This window comes from Clupea harengus, chromosome 2 (genome assembly GCF_900700415.2).
Source record: "Clupea harengus chromosome 2, Ch_v2.0.2, whole genome shotgun sequence".
Taxonomy (NCBI): Eukaryota; Metazoa; Chordata; class Actinopteri; order Clupeiformes; family Clupeidae; genus Clupea; species Clupea harengus.
The window spans coordinates 18,256,030-18,276,851 of record NC_045153.1 but is presented as its reverse complement, the minus strand read 5'-3'; the positions used below and the strand labels follow the sequence as shown (position 1 = coordinate 18,276,851).

At 46.1% G+C, this 20,822-nt stretch overlaps 1 protein-coding gene across 5 annotated transcripts in view; it reads left to right on the top strand.

The window, feature by feature from the left end:
- Positions 1-1,859: 1,859 nt before the first annotated feature.
- The window catches only part of LOC105893156 (diacylglycerol kinase beta), a 75,867-nt gene continuing 56,904 nt past the window's right edge, over positions 1,860-20,822 (top strand). Inside the window, exons 1-7 of one of the 5 annotated variants that reach the window (XM_042710123.1) lie at positions 1,860-2,067; positions 2,266-3,031; positions 14,604-14,680; positions 16,420-16,440; positions 17,507-17,660; positions 19,753-19,815; positions 20,368-20,601. In XM_042710123.1, coding sequence (XP_042566057.1) covers positions 2,953-3,031; positions 14,604-14,680; positions 16,420-16,440; positions 17,507-17,660; positions 19,753-19,815; positions 20,368-20,601 — 628 coding nt within the window. In that variant the 5' untranslated portion in view covers positions 1,860-2,067; positions 2,266-2,952. Of the gene's footprint in view, positions 2,068-2,236; positions 3,032-14,603; positions 14,681-16,419; positions 16,441-17,506; positions 17,661-19,752; positions 19,816-20,367; positions 20,602-20,822 lie in introns of those variants that run through there. The other 4 variants (XM_031585206.2, XM_031585190.2, XM_031585195.2 and 1 more) reach the window with 4 other exon arrangements.

Here is a 20,822-nt window from a genome sequence, read left to right as displayed (position 1 = left end):
AATGTTGTATAGAAATCATCTATTCATGTGTCATCGGTTCAGGGGTGAGCTCCATATCTAACCATTTGAACTTTTTTTTTAACCATACTTGGACACATTTGGGCATATTTTACTTTGTGATGGCTATTGAAATGCTTAGCGGGGCATTCAAATTTGAATTTAGCTGTGCTAAGTAAATCATTCTGATTGGTTGGCCTTTGAAGTTGTTGTTAGACAGCGACGTGACAACATTGTGGAATCTTCAGTACGGCTTGCAGAGTGTGGCTCACTCCCCTGGCAGAGTGCTTGAAATCCATACGTAATCAACACAACTGGAGCCAAGTGTACGGATTTTAAATGAATGCATGTTTGCTATTTTGCTATTTTGCTGTGCGGTGTATGGCGGTGGAGAGTGATGTTGCGTATCTTCACAATAGACATCTGGAGTGGCAGAGACTGGATGGAAGACGTCGAACAAATAAATCAATCATCAATCATTCAAATACAAAAATCAGTAATGGATACATCTATTTATCCATCCATCCATCCAATACATACATATGCATATAGTTACTGTGCATTTCCTTCAACATAATAGCATACTGGTGTACCTTAATACAGGAATATTCAGTTTTGTGCGTATCTGTAGATTTCTGTGAGTGAGCAGATCAAATAGAGACAGATGAAAATGCCATTCTCGCTCTCTCTCTTTCTCATTCTTTATCATCACTGTGTGTGTGTGTGTGTGTGTGTGTGTGTGTGTGTGTGTGTGTGTGTGTGTGTGTGTGTGTGTATTGATATGGGTATGCATGACTGATGGGTGCTCCAGTGAAGAGCTGTTTGATAATGGTCTTGCAAGCCTCATTCCCCAGACTGATTCAGATGCTTCTCTCTGGGGACATTCTTCCTCTCTCTCTCTCTCATCTATCTATCTCTCTCTCTCTCTCTCTCTCTCTAACTCTCCCTCTCTCATTCTCTGGGGACCAAGTAGCAAATAGAGAAAACAGAGGAAATGATCACTCATCTGGTGCACACATGAGAAATGATGATTCACATTCATACTTGGTCATATTGCATGACCTCTTCCACCCATGATGCAGAGGTGTTTATCTGACACATGGAAGTGCACTCCCTAAGGCTATGACTTTCTGGTGGTGTTTTGTGTGCAAACCAACTCAGACCTGCGATCCGACATCCTACACATGACTTGAGTGTCTGTGGTATACCATACACACACACACACACACACACACACACACACACACACACACACACACACACACACACACACACACACACACACACACACACACACACACACAGTAGTCTTGCCATTGATTACTGCTCTTTTATGGCCCTGTGTTTGAATTTTGTTTAAAGAGGCTGTCTAAGGTTTAGCCTACACATTTGGCTGGTGGATCCCCTTGCTGCCACAATCAGTTAGTGATACAAATCTACTTCTCAACTGGTTTTAAATGCAAGCCACCACCACCTATCCACACAGCCTATAAATAAAGATAACTCATAGTAGGGACTGTCATTTCATGTTCCCTCTAAGGCTCTGGCTCTCACACTCATCCTCTACCCTTCTCTTCCTGTCTGTGCCTGTAGCTGTGGCTGGAGGTAGTTGTTGATGCTTTGTGTTAGACAGAGAGAAAGAGGAGTGGCAGAGAGAGAGAGAGAGACGGAGTAAGAGAGAGTCAGAAAGAGAGAGAGAGAGAAATAGGGGAGAGGCAGTGAGAGAGAGAGAGAGAGAAAGAGAGAGAGAGAGAGAGAAAGAGAGACGGAGTAAGAGAGAGAGAGAGAGGGGAGAGGCAATGAGAGAAAGAGAGAGCATTGCATTGATTTCTGTCATGCTCAGAGACAGGGGAAGGCCATGTGACTCACTGTGTGCCTGGCCCTTTGAACTTTTCAGCAGAACTCGGTTGTGGGAGTTGATGCTATTTGGCTGGTTAGGGTTGGGCTTATCGTATGACAAAAGGAAACCACCATAGTGCTTTGTGCTGCCTTCTACACCGGCAGTCAGTGGAAAGAGCAGACCATCTTTTCCCTTTCTACTTTCCCTTACATTCTGATGTGCGTATGTGTGTGAGTATACAGATGTGTATCTATGCTGTTCAAGTAGAGCTGTTGATGTAAAGTAAAATTTTGGACTCCTGAAGCATTCTTCTCTCTCTCTCTCTCTCTCTCTCTCTCTCTCTCTCTCTCTCTCTCTCCTCCTCCTCTTTTTCTCTCTCTTTCTCTACCGCTCTCTCACTCTCTCTCTCTCTCTCCCCCTCTCTGTAGGTTAACGGAGAGATTATCAGGCCCAGCTGTGATCTCCCCGGTGGACACGACACCTCTCCCTGCATGCCTCTGGCAGGTGCCCTGAGCCGTCACATCCTCCAGCCTCAGCCTGCACCTCTTCCTCAGCCTCTTCCTCATTGGAGCCTGACCTTGACACCCGTACCTTTCCTCTGATCCCTCACCACCCCCCCTGGCAGTCAGCCCTCGTTTGTTCTCCTCTGCCTCTCCTCTCGGTTGATTCAGATGACACGTCTCCTCCACCAGCTCAGCAGGCAGGGAGCCGGGATGTGGCCAGCCCTGCACAGCGGCCCCTCAGTGCACCTGAACGAGGGATAATCACTGTCACCTGCAACACACGCACACAAACTCTATTCACACACACACACACACACACACACACACACACACACACTCTCATTATACATACACACGTACACACTCATATTATCCATACACTCTCACACACTCACATACACATAATACACCCCGAACACTCACCCAAATAGTCAACCACATACACTGTAACACATACACACACACACACACACACTCATGTAGATACTGTATTTAGCACATACACATATACACACATGCTCACACGCATACGCACCTCACAGACATATACTCACGTAAACATATAGATCCAAACAATCATTCACACACACACACACACAAACACACACACACATGCAGTGTGAGATGGGGGATTGCAGCTGGGTGTGTCTGAGTCCGGCAGAGTTTGCTCAGCTGCAGAAGTACAGTGAGTGTGAGTATCTAACAGACCGGCATCCATTTCTTCACAGGAAATACATTCTGCCAATGTGATTACCTTCTCCAAATGGGCAATTGCAGCATTATGGACCCTGCCATTACCATCATAGACGGAGGCGAATTAAAATCTGAAAATGGCTGTTCCCCCAAATGATACCAGAAATGTGCAACAGTATATGTGGTTGGAAATGTATTTGAAACACTTCCATCAGTTATTTTTGGTGTTTACTTTGTCATACAGCCACACATTGTTTAGTTAATTCACAGTTTGCCTTATAATGTGGAGAGGGTAGGTCTTGAGATAGACCAAAAATCACAGACATCAGAAATATACCCGATGAGGTTCTGAAGTATCATTTAATAGGTTAAATGGTTTGATGGATTTATGCGGAAAATGGCACTTCTAACGGTCCTTTTCAATTTATGAGCTCTTCACATGATTTATGAAAGCTCTTTTAACCCTCACCAGTATCTCTGATTTAAGCTTTCTCTTTGTCCTTGTTCCTGGAACACCCCCCCTACCCCCACCCCCCACCCCCTAACTGGAACATTCTGACAGTTACCATGTAAAGATTTCTATGGTAATAGCTCATACAGCTATTGTCAGATCCTTTTTTGGTGGGTAGCGTGTTGATGTATTATGGGATGGTCATGCTAATTGGTAGAGTATATCACATCTCTAAGGAGAGTGGGAGTGAGCTTGACGACGCAGAGAAAAGAGGTGTGATGACATTCTTCCAATGGGAGGGGTGATGTCCACACTGATTTACACAGACTCATTCTCCCGATCAGAACTCTCAGCCTTGTTTCGTGGCGTAATTCACAGAGGAACTAAATGTGCCTCTCTAAATCTGCTCCTTGGCAACTGTCAGATGCTATCTTTTGAAGGTACTCTTAAATCACTCCCTGTGTGCTAGTCTTTCCCTCTTTTGGAATACTAAACTCTCAGCACTCAAAATCCTCTCCTGACTTAGATCTTAGTCACCATGTTGAGTTTTTTTTTTTGGCTTTGGATGAGGACAGTTCAAGAGGGAAATTACTCGGAAAAGACAGCTCAGAGTAGGGTCACCATAAAACATGCTGACTTTCATGCGCTTCATGTAGATTTCATTCTTGAGAGAAATGTTGCAATTACACTAGACGTGCCATCATAAAGATTGTCACCTATTGGGCAACCTTGAGACCGTAAAAGTGTCCAAGAGATAACCAGAAATGTGAAGGACACTGCACAGGGTTTGCATGGAGGTGCAACTTGAGCCAAGAATTCACACTGGCTGTTTAAAATGGGTTCCTGTTAAAAAATTCAAACCTGCCGTGATGTAAAATGTATCCTGAACTTTTCCCACCGTAAGTGTGTGACACTGATGACGCAGGGCCCTGAAAATGTAGATGCAGGCTTGCATATTTTTGAGCATCTGTTGGAGAGGAGATGCTTGGTTGCAGAAGGAGATTCAGTGTGTGTGTGTGTGTGTACACGTGAGTGTGTTTGTGTACATATTCGCTCTCTCAGGCTGAGCAGACTGGAAGCAGGCGCTAAAGGGCTTGTTTATTTTGTCTCTGTGGTGTTAATGATCAAACTCTTTGTCATCTGTTCTCAACAAGCCACGATCACACACACTGTTATGCATGTGACACCAAACACACTCTCCATCTCACTTGTACACCCTCTCATACACAGGCCTGCAATACAGCAGGACATGAAAGAGATCTAATGTGATCTGAATTTGCTTAGTTTCCCATCGCTATTGACCTTCGCTATTGTATACGTTTGTGCGTACGTAATATGTGTATGTGTGAACGTGTGCACACATGTAACATATGTAACCTATACCAGACTGAAGCTTGGCTAAGAATCAGAATTAGCTAGGACAAGGGTGTCGTGGACCCGGTATTCCCCACTATGGGTTATTCAATTAAATGAATGAGGAAAGGAGGCGGCGTATGAAAATAATGCACTTTATTTGCTGATGTCTTATTTGGAGGCAGAGATATAAATAGATGCTTATCAATAAATACTTAAGATCAGTGTGGCAATAAATAGCTTGTATATAAATAGTGATACAATATTGCACAATTCCCATAAAGTGCTTACACAAGCCACTAATACCAAGCAGCACCAGAGCTGCGGTTAGGCTACTATGCCTGCTACAAACTTAAGATAACGAAAGGACACGAATATGTCAATAGTGACAGAGCTATCAAATCATAATTAATCACACCAAAAGAGAGCACTCTCACTGCAAAGGAATGAAAAGAAAAGAGTAGGCTCAGCCAAACACAATAAATAAATAAATAACCAAACACAACTTGGAGGTGGTTTCACACACACACGGTCAAAAGGCACACATTGTAGCAGAACATAACCGCCAAGGCAAGCCTTGAGCTGCTGGCTTAATACTAGTTGCACTGGAACAGCGAATGTGGTTTAAATGTTCCACCCCACTAATTTCGTATTTAATATAAATCTAAGGTAGGGAAAAACAGTGGCTACAAATGACTCCTGTAAGTAACAAACCACACATTAGCCACATGCCCATCAAACGTACTAGATTTAAATGCTAATCGTTTAAGAATTCATTCAATTAGTACCTGTACGTCTGTGCTGTTGCATAGAATGTAGACCGGAACAAAGTATTTTAAGCACGGTGCACTACAAAGACAATAAGTGCATATTCAATACAGAGCAGTACATATGTCAGCCGTATGGCCGCCTCTTTAGATTTTTCGGAATGCCCAGGACACAGAAGTACCACAAGGGAGCCGTATATAAATATCTTTATTTGGAATTAAAACATTGACTATAATTTAAGTGTTAAAAGCATCTTAAAATCCAAGCAATCTCCACAAGATAGTCCAGTTGCGAGCTGTCGTAAACAGTGAACCCTTTGCAGAAAACCGGGCCGTGATCTGTTCAATGTGGATAGCTTGGTGTAACGTCGTGGGCAACGCCCCCCTCAAGCCGACGGGATTCCCTGGACTCCCCCAGTGACGTCAGTCGCGGCCTCCACATACAACACAGTACAACAAGTAATCAGAACTCTATTATTACAATATCCAACGTAATAGAATCAGGATGGAAAGTTTTACTTTCCTTTGCGCCGGATATCGTGAACGTTGAGTTGTCTACAACGTTGGCTTCTCGTAGTTCCAATGGTTCAGCAGTGTAGTTTTCGTCGGTTCCGGAAACGGCAAACGGCAGACCTCGGATAACCAGGGCAAGGGATCAGCACTCCGCAGGCCACGTACACAGTAACCATGGAATATGTATAAAGATAAAAGAAAAGCTTACGTCCCTTCGCTCAGGGATTTATGAGCGTGGATCACCCAACAACCGGAGTTCTCCGGTATGATGGCGTGCTCTCGTCTGCTTCTACGTTGCAGCTTGTTCGCTTGTTCGTTCGTCCGTTGACTCATTCGTCCGTTGACTCGTGGTCCCCGCCGGGCACCCAGTGTGGTTGCAGCTCCCTCCTTTTATAGTCGTCCTCTTGCCCCTCGATCCCGTTCATTGGTAGTTCATCATTAGTCCAGGTAATTAGTCCAGGTGGAAGTGATTAGGTGATTTGCCAGCTCATGGGAAGTCTATGTGGGAAACGGTAGTCCATGCCACTCACACGGTGCACAAAAGATCACGCAATATGTAGTGAACATGCAAGATCACAGCAAACACATAAATGCCACCACAATCAATAAATGTCACAGCACGCTAATCACCCAACCCAGAACCACACCCTTACATTCACCCATACATTCCCAGTAGGCTGACACATACATTTCCCATTTACATCCCACAATTTACAATGTTTAATACACATCACATTTACCGTCATAAAACCCCATTTAAAACACAACCACCAGTAAGCATAGGCTACATGTTAATTGAGCTATGCATAACCTGTTTAAAAGAACGCTTCTCCTTACCCGCTTCACGTAAAATCACCACCGGCAGAATCCCCATTCCAACAGTGCTCTCACCACTGCGTTTGCCGCACTCTTAATTCAAACAAAAGAATGAACTTGCGGTGTGCTATTTACCTGCGTTTCTTCCGGTCACATGAAGGGAGTGTCAAGTGACTCGCTAGGAAACAGGTGACTCACTTATCCCACTCCCACCCGTCACATATTCCCCCCACTTTGAAAGGTAACCGTCCCGGTACCGGTGATCAAATTCTTTCTAATGCCATGGCCTAAAATAACAGCTGGGGATAAGGTTAACTGACTGAATGGTGTTTTGTTGGCCCTCCAGGTGTTGGGTAGCTGACTGTGGCAACCGGAAGGGGTTGGAGTGTTGGCCTGCTCGTGCCCGTCTTGGGCGTCTCACTGGGTCTTCTCCCAACGGCATAATTTCTTGGGGTGAGTCTGACCCCACCTCTGGAGAGGAGCTACCTGTGCCACCTACTGTTGTCATTGGGGTTTCCGAGTCACCTTGTGACGGGCAATAGCTGGGCATTTGTTGTCCAGCCAGTGTCCCATCTTGTCCAGCTTCACAGCAAGGCCTTGTATCTGGCTGATTAGGTAGAACTTGGAACCACACCTCATCCTCATCCTTTTCATTGGCCTTTGGTCGGTCATCGTTTTCTGCTGTGCCACATGGAACGTCCACAAGAGCATCCACCGGTGGTTTATCCTGGCCTGGCAGAGCTTTTAACTCCGAGCGGTGGACATTCATGTCTGGACCCAATCCATCTTCAGGTGTAATATGATACACCAGCCCCTTGTCGTCCCGGCATTTCACCACTCGGTATGCTCTTGGGTCCCACAGATCTTGGATTTTATGCCGGCCGAGTGGATGGCTTCTACGATACACCCTGGCATTCACTAGAAGGGGGGGTGGAGGCTGACCGTAACGTTCTCTGGTGGTCGCTGCTGCCTCCAGACGGCTCTTGGCGTCAGCGTAGATTTCGGCCAGATGTTCTTTGTGGGTAGTTACCCAATCGGTTGGAGGTGTGTTATCTGGATCTTCTGCTCCCAGCCCCAGCAGGAAATCCACCGGAAGTTGGGGCTTCTGCCCAAACATGAGCTCATATGGGGAGTGACCTGTGGATTGATGGACAGATGTGTTGTATGCAAACAGCAAGTGTGGAAGAGCTTGGGGCCACCTTTTCTTCTTCTCAGGGGGCAGGGTCCGTAAAAGGTCGTGGAGTGTACGATTAAAACGTTCACATTGCCCGTTACCTTGCGGATGATAGGGGGTGGTTCTGCTTTTGTTAATCCCATACAACTTGCACAGGCGCTTCAGCAATTCTCCCTCAAAGGACCGGCCTTGGTCTGAGTGGATTCTTTTTGGCACCCCAAAGGAGTAGAACCACTTTTCCGTAAGAACCTTGGCCACAGTCTCTGCCTGCTGATTAGCAGTTGGGTAGGCCTGGGTGAATTTGGAAAACACATCAGTAACAATGAGGACATTTTCATAGCCATTACTGGCTTTTTCCAGGGTTGAAAAGTCAATGGCGACAACTTCCAGGGGTTTGGTGGCCAATAGGTGGCCTGCATAAGTGCGGGCAGTAGGAACCACTCCCTTGGCTAGAGTGCACCGCTCGCATTCTTTGCACCACTGCTCAACGTCCCGACGCATCTTAGGCCAGTAACACCTCTGACAGACTAGTTCAGTGGTCCTTTCCACCCCTTGGTGGCCATGATTATCATGCAAGCTTGTTAATACCTCCTTGTGCAGCACTTTGGGTAGTAGTAGCTGTAGTTTGAGGTCCCGCGCTGGGGGTTGTTGAATCTCACGATACAAGATGCCATCTTGCTCTCGGATTCTGCGCCACTGACGAGCTAGCTCCAGTACCATCTCGGCTTCCTGTGTTCTCTCCTGCCTATTTGGCGGCTGGGCCCTCCTCCAGTACACCAAAAAGGCACCAATCACTGAGTCTTTTGCCTGGAGTGCTCGTAGGTCTGCTGGCAAGCGGATGGGAGCTGCATCGATGGTGGCGATCACTGCTTGTTGTGCCAGGTGTTCTGGTAGTACCTCGGGCACCCTTAACTCCAATGGAACCGTAATGCCAGAGACCAAGGCTGTAACAAGCTGTGTGGACAGATCACGATTCTGACGTGACAGGGCGTCGGCATTCCGGTTTGCTGTACCAGGGCGATATTTCAACTGAAAGTCGAAAACTGCCAACTGGGAGGCCCACCTCTGTTCAACGGCAGCTAACTTGGCAGTCTGCAGGTGGCTTAAGGGATTGTTGTCTGTATAGACAACAAATTTGGCCCCGAGCAGATATTCTCTGAACCGCTCCATCACCGCCCATTTCAATGCCAGAAACTCTAGCTTCATTGAACTGTAGTTCGACATATTTCTTTCAGATGGCCGCAAGGTTCTACTGGCGAAGGCAATGGGTCGTCTCTTCCTGTCCACCTCCTGAGACAGGACAGCCCCCAGGCCCTGGTGACTGGCATCTATTTCAAGGACAAATGGCTTTGAAAAGTCTGCATACTTGAGAACTGGGGCACTTACAAGTTCCTGTTTTAGTGTCTCAAACGCTTGTTCACAGTGGTCATTCCAGAGATTTCCCAGCATGGCATTAGCTCCACCCCTCTTCTTTCCCTTCCCTTGGACTTCTGCTACAAGCTTGTGTAAAGGCCCTGCATGTTTGGCAAAGCCTGCCACGAACCTGCGGTAATAAGAGGCGAACCCCAAGAATGAACGCAGGTCGGTCAGGGTGGTAGGGCGCTTCCACTGCAGGACAGTCTGGATCTTATCTGGGTCAGTCGCCACACCACGAGCCGATATAACATGCCCTAAATATTGCACTTCCTCTTGGAAAAAATGGCATTTGCTCAATTTAAGTTTTAAGTTGTGTTCTTTGAGCCTACCTAAGACCACTTCTAGCCGTTGTAAATGCTGTTGAAACGAGGATGAAAAGATCACGATATCATCCAAGTACAACAGCAAGGAGTGGAAACTTTGGTCGCTAAAGATTCGTTCCATCAGGCGCTGGAACGTACTAGGGGCGTTACATAGGCCAAAGGGCATGCGATTAAATTCAAATAACCCGAAGGGTGTACAGAAGGCAGTTTTATCTTTATCCCTCTCAGCCATGGTGACTTGATGGTATCCAGAGGCCAGGTCTAGAGTGGAGAACAGTGTGGCACCTGTCAGTGCGTCCAAGGATTCCTCTATTCTTGGAAGAGGGTATGCATCCTTCCTTGTTTTGGCATTGAGTTGTCTATAGTCCACACAAAGGCGGATTGTACCATCTTTCTTTTGGACCACTACGATAGGTGAAGCGTATGGACTACAACTAGGTTGGACGATCCCCTTCCCTACCAGTTCTTGTACATGAGCCTTGACTTGTGCAAACTGAGATGGAGGCAGACGCCGGTAACGTTGCCGTACTGGAGCTGTATCCTCTAAGTGCATCTCATGTTGGACTAGTGCTGTACAACCCAAGTCCCCGTCATGTTCACTGAATACCCCTCGGTACTGCTCTAGGAGGGCCCTAGCTTCCTGCTGTTGTGAAACTGAAAGGTTTGGCCAATGTACTCCCCTGAAATCTACAGAGGCTATGGTGCTAACCCCTGCTGCTTGAACAAGAGCTACCTGCTCATCACCTGTACCATCACCGGAGGTGGGGTCCACTATGTGAAGGGTTCCCAGTGTAGTGCGGGGTTGGAGCCACTGATTTTCTGTCCCCACATTAACCACTGTTACATTCACTTTGCCCTGAGTAATGGGCAATAAGGCAGACGAGATAAGGAGATTCACAGGCAATCGACCTTCTCCATAGGGCAGGGGCTCGAGAAAGCATGACATAATAGGACCTGGGACAAGAGAGCAGGTGGCCTGCACAAACTTAAGGCACCCAGCGGGTATACGAAGGGTGGGACCTGGCTGTACTACTGCCTTCCCAATGCACCCAGAGCCAGAGATACGCTCCAAGCTTTGGCATTCAGATAAAGCTCGTTTCCATCCATTCTCCGCGGTCTGTACTGGCGGACAATGGAAAAGATCCTGCCCATGTTCCTTGAACAGTTCCTGGTAGCAGGGGCTAATAGCGTTCATCCCCAGCAGGCCTGGCACAGATATCTTCTGTTGCCGCGTGGTGGCGTCCAGTGCATCTCTAACCACTAACACTCCTATCTTTGGGAGAGTTTTGCCCAGCACCTCTAAGTCAAGCTCAAGGTAACCCAAGTAGGGAATGGCTAGCCCATTAGCCGCTTTAAGCTGTAGCCAATCACATGGCTGCATTGTTTCAGTGGTCTGAGGTTGTACATGCTGCCGGAAAAAGCTCTCAGTCACCGTTGTTACCATGGAGCCGGTGTCGAGGAGGCAGCGTGTAAGTACACCCAAGACGAATGTCAATGACTGGACAACTTCCAATAAGAGGGGTATTAGTAGATGAGGTCTTCTGTTTTGAGCCCAACAAACCCCCTCCTGGTGCCAAGCTCCCAACACCGGAGGGCGCTAGTTTTCCTGCCTCATCACACTGTTGGCGGATGCCCCCGTCTGCTCTCCCCCATGGTAGTCACTCCGTGTTGCCACCCCCTGACCCCCTGACCCCCTGGAATGAAAGCCCTGCACATTCTAGCTATATGGCCAGCTTGATTATAACGTAGGCATATGGGCTTCCCATCTGCCTGGAATTTGTAGGGCCTAGGCTGAGCTGCTGCCGGTCTGTAAGTGGAACTGGTAATACTGCGTGACTGTCCTAGTTGAGTTAAAATTGCATCTAGCTGGGACTGCTGTTTGCGAAGGCACTCCTTCAGCTCTGTCAACTCAGAGGAGGGACTGGCTGTAACTGCATTAGTGTCTGCCTCATAGGAATTGCAGGAATATGCACGGGCTCGGGGGGTGGTCTGTGTGCGCCTATTAAGCCAATCAAGAGCTTCATTGCGTATATCCCTAAAATGTAAACGCTGGTTGGCTGAGATTCTATCCAGCAAGTCACCCTGAAGTTTATCATTACGGAGACCTTCGACAAACTGGTCACGGAGGATGCGATCCGACTGCTCTAAATCCTCGTCCCTCTCCTTTATCTGTTCCATTAACTCCATTAAAACATGGGAATATTCCCTCACAGATTCACTTTCAAACTGCCGGCGGTGATAAAACTGGCGGTACAAAGCATTAAGAGATTTGGAGCAACGGAAGTTATTTTTCAAGATGGTAAAAATTCTCTGTGGGTCATTGCGATCAGCTGCTGGACTTAACTTTATCTCCTGCTTAGCTTCCCCATCCAAGACATCGTACAAAAACAAAGCCTGCTCAAGTTTAGACATAGAACGGACTGCCAATGACCGCTTTGCTTCCTCAATCCAGTCCTCTACAGACATATTATCAACAGACATTTTACCCGAAAACCTTGAACATTTTCTTTCTCGTGGTACACACACCAGACGCTCAACAGGGGTTGGCCTAGTAGGATTGTTGGGAAGATCCTGGTCAGAGTCTGATATATTTGAAGGACCTGCTTGCCCTCTAAGTTGCTGGTTATCAGCTTGAAGCTGTTTAACCAGCTCAGTCAAAGCCCTAACCTGTTCCTCCAGGGTATCAGACATGTTGTACGATGAGAAAGCCAACCTTGAGAGCGAAGTGTGATGAATCTTCCTCGTGGTAACCACTGTTTTTCCTGCCTATCTAATGCCTTTTGAATAACCACCTCCAAAAAGGAAAAAAAAAACAATATAACAAAAATATATACAAGTAGCCAGGCAGAATTGCACACCACCTGCTACAATGTGTGCCTTTTGACCGTGTGTGTGTGAAACCACCTCCAAGTTGTGTTTGGTTATTTATTTATTTATTGTGTTTGGCTGAGCCTACTCTTTTCTTTTCATTCCTTTGCAGTGAGAGTGCTCTCTTTTGGTGTGATTAATTATGTGCAGTGTGCCATTAGTGTAAATGTGTATACATACGTAAGTCGCTTTGGATAAAAGCGTCTGCTAAATGTAAAATGTAAATGTAAATGTAAAAGGCACACATTGTAGCAGAACATAACCGCCAAGGCAAGCCTTGAGCTGCTGGCTTAATACTAGTTGCACTGGAACAGCGAATGTGGTTTAAATGTTCCACCCCACTAATTTCGTATTTAATATAAATCTAAGGTAGGGAAAAACAGTGGCTACAAATGACTCCTGTAAGTAACAAACCACACATTAGCCACATGCCCATCAAACGTACTAGATTTAAATGCTAATCGTTTAAGAATTCATTCAATTAGTACCTGTACGTCTGTGCTGTTGCATAGAATGTAGACCGGAACAAAGTATTTTAAGCACGGTGCACTACAAAGACAATAAGTGCATATTCAATACAGAGCAGTACATACATTTCCCATTTACATCCCACAATTTACAATGTTTAATACACATCACATTTACCGTCATAAAACCCCATTTAAAACACAACCACCAGTAAGCATAGGCTACATGTTAATTGAGCTATGCATAACCTGTTTAAAAGAACGCTTCTCCTTACCCGCTTCACGTAAAATCACCACCGGCAGAATCCCCATTCCAACAGTGCTCTCACCACTGCGTTTGCCGCGCTCTTAATTCAAACAAAAGAATGAACTTGCGGTGTGCTATTTACCTGCGTTTCTTCCGGTCACATGAAGGGAGTATCAAGTGACTCGCTAGGAAACAGGTGACTCACTTATCTCACTCCCACCCGTCACACATATACACCAAGTGCAACAACTCTGTTTTTTTCGCTCTCCATTTTACATCTGATTTAGAGAGGCATGTCATGATTAAAACCAAGAACAAATTAAGGTGCTACCTAGCGTGTTAAGTAGATTTTTGTATGTTGTTTGTTCTGTTATGTCAGTGGTGTATATTATCTTGATGTTTGTGAAATCATAGCATTTGTTTGTTTTCATGATTCTGCGGGGAATCAGCCTGATGATTATGTCCTTTTCAGCAGTAACTGGGGAGATGTGTAATCACAATGTATCTGAGGTGTGTGTGTGTGTGTGTGTGTGACTGAGGGACAACCCCAGGTGCTGCAGGGCGTCAGCATTCTGTGGCAGTGATATGATAGCAGTGATGACTCACAATTTGTCTCATAATGCACGAGGATGGAAAGACAAAGAGAGAGAGACAAAGACAGACAGAGAAGGGGGGGTGGGAGGGAGAGACAGAGAGAGAGAGAAGGGGGGAGGGTGGTAGAGGGTCAAAGTAATTTTTGCCCAAGCCACTGCATATATGACAGGGTGATATTTCTTCGGCTGTCTGCAGTGTAATTGCCTAGCTTTCTTTATTAGCACTATTCTTTTAGCCCAGCCCTGCTCTCTTCTAATCATAACACACTAAAAAAAACAGAATGAAGTTTGCGAGTGCGGAGACCACAATGCAATCTGTGTCTGTAATTGAATGCTTGCCTCTGCCAATATTTGGTCTGCTAAATTAGCTTATTTATTGATTTAAATCTGCATATGAAAGAGAGGATTTACAACATGTTTTGTGTCGCCTCAACATATTAAGTGTGGGTTCAGTAAAGTCTAACCTCATCAGTGTTGACATGCTCACCTTGTCAGTGCTAATCATCTCTCACAGATGCATCCCTCGTCCATGTGTGTGTGTGTGTGTGTGTTCATGTATTCCTTTTGATCTCTTCACTGTAGACTCTACTAAGAAGCTGAAGGATGTCCTGGAGGAGTTCCATGGCAACGGTGTCCTCTCCAAGTACAACCCGGAGCAGGTATGTTATCAGTGGAGCAGATTACTACCCCCATGTGAGAGTAATAGCCTTGTTTCCAGAGCCTGTGACCACCGTCAAAGTGCCACAGCCCCCAAGGTTTCAGCCAGGGGCAGACGGCCGTGTAGCTCATCCCCATATCCACTGTCACATTTTGTCTGCTGAGGAAGACCAGCTGAAGACCAGCTGAGAGAGGAATAGCCAGTGCTGGTGCCATCGCTAGTTTACTGCTTTACAGTTTACTGCCACGCGTGCCATTGACATAGCAGTGTCACTCTGTACCGACCCCCCAACACCACACTTTTAGAGTGTGTCTTAGATTTTAGTGTGTAGTTTTAGTTTTGTTTTCTGTATGACATGAAATTCTGGATCGCCATCATCGTTGCCTTTTGGTGGCCTTCCTCTCAGAATAACTAACAGCCATTTTGTTGCTCGCCGGTCAGTGGCGCCTCGTAAGAGCTCCCTGAATCGATATGTAGCACCCAGCCATGGTGTCAGAGGAGGCTGTGTGCATGCCCAGGCGCCAGCGAGCCCAGCCGACCCCGTGTCTTGTGTGAACATCGGCGAGAGGGGGGGGGGGGGGCGCGGACGGCTCATCAATCTGAACACAGCCTCGTAGCAGGCCAGGCCATGAGGAGAGGGCAATCAGAGAGCTATCAGTGCCACCTCCCTCACCCAGCCTGCGCTGTGACAGGGCCTGTATTTCTCCCTGACGGATGAGCTGGGGTTCGGCTGCAAATAGCAGGTGTAGGGGTGCCCACAATGATGGGCATGACGCCGGGCTTTAGGGGTGTAAGAGAGGTGTCCATCAGTTCAGCCCAAGGGTGATTTATGAGACTGTGACTGTGATAAATCTCTTGTTTCCTACTAATTTCAGGCAGTGTTGGGTCCTCTACTCACATTATTTGAAGGAGAGGCCAGTTGGTTGGCGTGTTCTGTCAAAGAAGGGTTTTACGCTGATTTGGGGTAATTACGTTTATGGATATTGCCATGTCCACTTTCTGCCCGAGAAGGGAGTTCCTTTAACCACTTCCTGAGGGCAGAAATCCTTGCATAGCTCACACTGACTCATCTGTGCACACAGTATGAAAAACACACAGAGGCTCATCTTACATCTAACATAGGCAGACTCACACACACACACACACACACGCAGACACACAAACATACCTCCTATCAAAACCAAATGCGTCGTCCGTCCATTTGTTCACACATGAATGCACAAACACATTTTCTGAACCAAAATACAGGCAGTGTTACGTATAGTGTTGCCCTGGTGTGTCAACAGACATCACTACTTAGGCTACACATGCATCTGTAGCATTATTATAATGTCTTTCTCTCATTCAGAGCAAGTGATGCCCAAAAAAAGGCAAGGAAAAACAAATCAGCAAAATGTGAACAAAGCCCCAAAACGTGTTGGTTAGAGTCAAGCCACAATAGAAAAGGAGGAAAACCAAGAGAGTGGAGAGAGTGGAGAGAGTTTTGACGACTAATTTTAGAACCCCCAAAAAGCCACAAAGTTGTTTTGGAGCAGCTACCTCAAACATGCAATCTCATCTCAAAACTTCTGCTGTATCCATTTTATATCCTTGTTGTGTGAATAAAGGAGTAGGGACTCAACGTTTACAGCATCATTACAGTAATTCCAGCACAAGTGCACACACCCAGCAGCACTGACAACAAGTTAACGCCATCTTTTCCTTTATCCTTCTGCCTGTTCTTTTTTGACTGCCAAACAGAAGCAAGACGTTCTCAACCAAGTAAGCCCCTGGAGCCCTCTGGGGTTTGCATGCTCTGTGGTTCTTTGTGTCTACAGACTGCATGCCCAAACACAGCATAACCCTCCCCATAACCCACTACTTCCCCCTCTCACTGCCTTTTTTCTCCCCTCCCAGAGAGAGGTACACACACACACGCCAGGGATCATGTTCAGTCCGAGAGGTCAAAAGTTCCCGTCCTGTGCTTTTTGTGTCTCAGCTGTGTGTCTTTTGTCTTCCCTGTGTGTGTCGAAGGACGTGTGTCGAAGGACGTGTGTCGAAGGGCGTGTGTCGAAGGGCGTGTTTCGAAGGGCGTGTGTCTGTCTGTGTGTGTGTGTGGGAGGAGGGGAGGTAGGGGATTCTGACAAAGAGCAAACCTGTCAGCTCCACTTTCACAGTCGAAAGATTAAACACTATGATGTTATTATGCTGTACTACTTCAGCTGAAATACATCAGATTGAGGCCCACTGATGTGTACTACTTTCATACAAGTACAGTATTGACAATACACAGTCCGGGGCATGATTGTAATTGTGGTTGTTGCTGTCTTACTGTTTTGTCTGGCTGTCTGAGTTGTTCCAGTACCTTATCATGATAATCAGAGGCATCCCAGTGAATAGCCACTACGTTCTGTATCTGTCCAACGGTGTCCAAGTGGACCACTGCTTAACTATCTTGCCCTTTGTACACTAAATACTCTGTGGGGAAATCAATTTGTTAACCTCTACTTACTGAATGTCCCACTGCAAGAGATATTGTTCTCCACCTTTGGCACGCCTAGGTGTTGGCGATCATCTGGTCGATGCTTTAGCCCACATGTTTTCTTTTTTTACAACAGAGATGTCATGTCTGTAAAGTTCCATATAAAGCCTTTACTTGTTCTAAAGGCTGTATTATGAAGCCCCCTGCTCCTCCAAACCTGTGTTTTTGTCTGCTGTATCACCACAAAGCCCTTGCTCCAATATTGTCTCCAAACAAGGGACATTGGGGGGGGGACACTGTGGAAGTATTGTGGAGGTATTTCCCTCCTTGTAATCACGTGTCTGGCCTGTGTCTGTCTCTCCTCAGCCCATCGACTATGAGGGCTTCCAGCTCTTCATGGCCACATATCTGGAGAATGACATTCCCGAGGACCTGTGCCAGCACCTTTTTACCTCTTTCAAGAGCAAGACAGGTGGAGGATGTTCTCCAGAGGCTCCCCGCGCCGGAGCAGGCATGCTGGGTAAATATCCTATGCTCCTCCTCTCACTGCTCCTGTGCTTAGGCTGTACGTTCGTAGAAGTAGCAGTATTAGTATTACTAATAATAATAGTAATAGTAGTGGTAGTAGAAGCAGCAGCAGCAGTAATAGTAGTAATAGTATTAGTTGCAGTTGTAGTGCTGGTATTAGTCTTAGGCTGGTTGTTAGTATAGAGTTAGTGTTGGTATATTAGTTTTAGTATTAATATTTTTTTATTTGGTATGGCATCACTGCATCCTGAGGGACCAAGGGCAATCTCTGGCGGTGACCTGCTGACATGATCTGTTTTTAGTGGCATCCGCTGATGTGAAGGGCTCAAGCAGGCAGGCCTTATGGGAATGTGGTGCTTGCAAATGAGATTTTTCTCTTCTTGTCTGAAATGGTGGACATCTCTCCGGACTGCATAGAGTGCATCTTCACAGAACCACATATACACGCCCACACGCCCGCACGCACACACACACACACACACACACACACAAACGTGCGCACGCACACACATACATACATACACACGCTGTTGGAGTTGTTTGACCACACAATCAGTGCCGCAGGGTGACTGGTTGATTAGTTCAGTGTGCTGTTAATACTGGGTGTTACATGCTTCCTCCTTATCCTGGCTCTGGGCACAAACTGGAGCAGACCCATTCTGCTCTGCAGTGGAGCAGCTGAGTGTCTGTGACAGATGGGTGGTGGCTGGCTCAGGCTTTGTCAGGGGGTCTCAGGCCAAAAACAGGAGAGGAGGAAATGAGTTTCACAGTGAATTTGTCGATTTGCTGTTTTGTTTTTTGCCTCCTCTCTTTCAAATAGGAACGGTGACCCAAAAATCAATATCTGCAAGATGTCCCTGAAGGCGATGACGTAAATGGTCAAGTCTTCTGACTAATCATGCATTTAGATGACTGATCTGGACCACAGTGTGTCCAATCATTGTTTGGGCTGAGGTAGCCATAAATAACACACATTTCACTGCGCCAAATGGCTTTCGACTGTGTCTGATTTTTTCTTTTTGCATAACACTGGAAGTGGTCAAATGACGTAGGCTTCGACTTGCAAGCATGGTGGAAAATGACGCACATAAGATGAAAGGCAGTTTCATTCACAAGAAATAATAGTTTATATAAATATAAGACAATATTGCATGTCTAATGGAGGATTAAACCTTTAGTGTAATTGTAATTAAGAAAAGTGTCCACACGCTGTAGATATTTCACCCAATGTGTGGTGTTACCAGCTTTTTTATAAGTTTCCATGTGCAAAAATGACCGGAGGTTAACCCTGTTGTTGGTGGTGTCTGGTGTAGACAGCCAATTCAGCATCTGTGATGTTGCCAAGGCTATGGTCTGCAGTGCCACCTAGTGGTGCTAGTGTTAAGGGCCTTCAAAGCTGGTGGAACAGTGAACATTTAACATGGAGAAGGTGCAGGTCTTGATTCAGTTTCTTTTGGTGCTGAAACAGACAGTGAGAAATACTAATTTACGTTAAACATAGCATATGTGGTTGATAAAATTGATATTAGTAAAGTATTTATTAATAATGATCTTTCTTCTAAAGTTGCAGGCGTCTATGTTTTAGTTAGTCCCCGAAAAGGCTTGTTTCTAAATAACTGATTAAGTCAGAGGTGCCTCAATTTATTTTATCTCACAAGGTAATTCTTGGGGCATTTCCTTGACCACACTCTGCATTATTCACTTACTGTAAGCTTAAATGAAGCCCCCAAGAGTTCTCTGGCTCTAGCAATATTTCACCAGACGGGAAATTAAATCCTCAATCATTATGAAATTCCATACCTTTAGGCAAACCACTGAATTTTTTGACATGGTCTGATAAATTAAGGAGGTTTGAAATAATGTATCAGGCACAACAGAGTACGGATAACATCACTGATCATTTTGACTTTGCCGTTAGAAGTTTTTAAGTAGACTCAAAGAAAACCAGTGCTTAGCAAAACATACGTCAAAGCATTCACCCTAAAAAAACACCCCTTTCCTTCCTTACCATTCCTCTCCTGGTGTTTCCCGGCACACAACTCATTGCTCATGACCTCCCCCTCTTTACACCCCTGTGTCTGCAGAGCCCATGTCGATCGATGCAGGCATCTCTATACAGACCGAAGTGGCCTGTGCTCCAATAACAGGTACCACATTGGTGTGGCCATAATATCCCCCCCCTTCCCCTCCAAACAGAGCATCCTGTCCATCCTCTGAGCCATCAGCTGAAGGCCCCCTCAGTATTCCTCCTGTTGTGTTGCTTTGTGTCGTCTGTCAGTGTATATCTGTGTGTTCTGTGTGTAACCACAGAGCGGAGACTGCGGTTCTTCCATGAGCGCGTGGAAGTGTTGATTTGGATGTTCAGGTTGAATCGGCTGTGTCCCCACATCTCACCGTTGCTCAGATAGCAGCATGCCTATCTGTAACCAGTTGTATCTGTTGCATATCAGTGGCAACCATCTCTCGCTGCCCTCTCTAACTTTCTTACTGTTTTTTTTTGCCAATAATATCATTCTATCTATCTATCTATCTCTTTATATTGTCTAATAACAATAACTAACGTCAGTCTGTTTCATTCTCTTCTTTCCCTCATGCTCCATTTCTCAACCTCTCCCTGTCACTCAATTTCACTCCTTGTCTGCCTCTTATTGTTCGTCTTCTGTTTGTTTCCTCTTCCTCTCCTGTCCTCTATTTCTCAGGAATGAACGGGAAGAGCATCCTGTCTGCCATGGGAAGGCACACCCCCGAGCACTCTGGCCTCGCGGCAGCGGGGTCGGGGGCCACAACATCGCCCTGCTCCTCCCGCTCCTCCTCCCAGCGCTCAGGGACTGGGGGTCACAGCCGCTCACCCTGCGGCCAGTCCAAGCCTGTGGGGGGCAGTAGCAATGCCCTGGCGCCCACAAAGAACTCGGGATCCCCTCGCCTGTCTCCTGGTGAGTGACTTAAGTGCAAAGGGGGGAAATATACAGGAGTCAGAGTTGCCCTTAACTTGGCTGGTCTGTTTCTCTGGCTAACCTTTCTTTAGAGGTCTTTGTATAGAAAATGATAGTGACAAAAACAGTGTCTATTCTACTTTTACACAATAACTACAAAAGACAGATGCCCAAAACGAACGTGTGGTCATCTTACTGAAATGTACTGCAAACTGAATGTA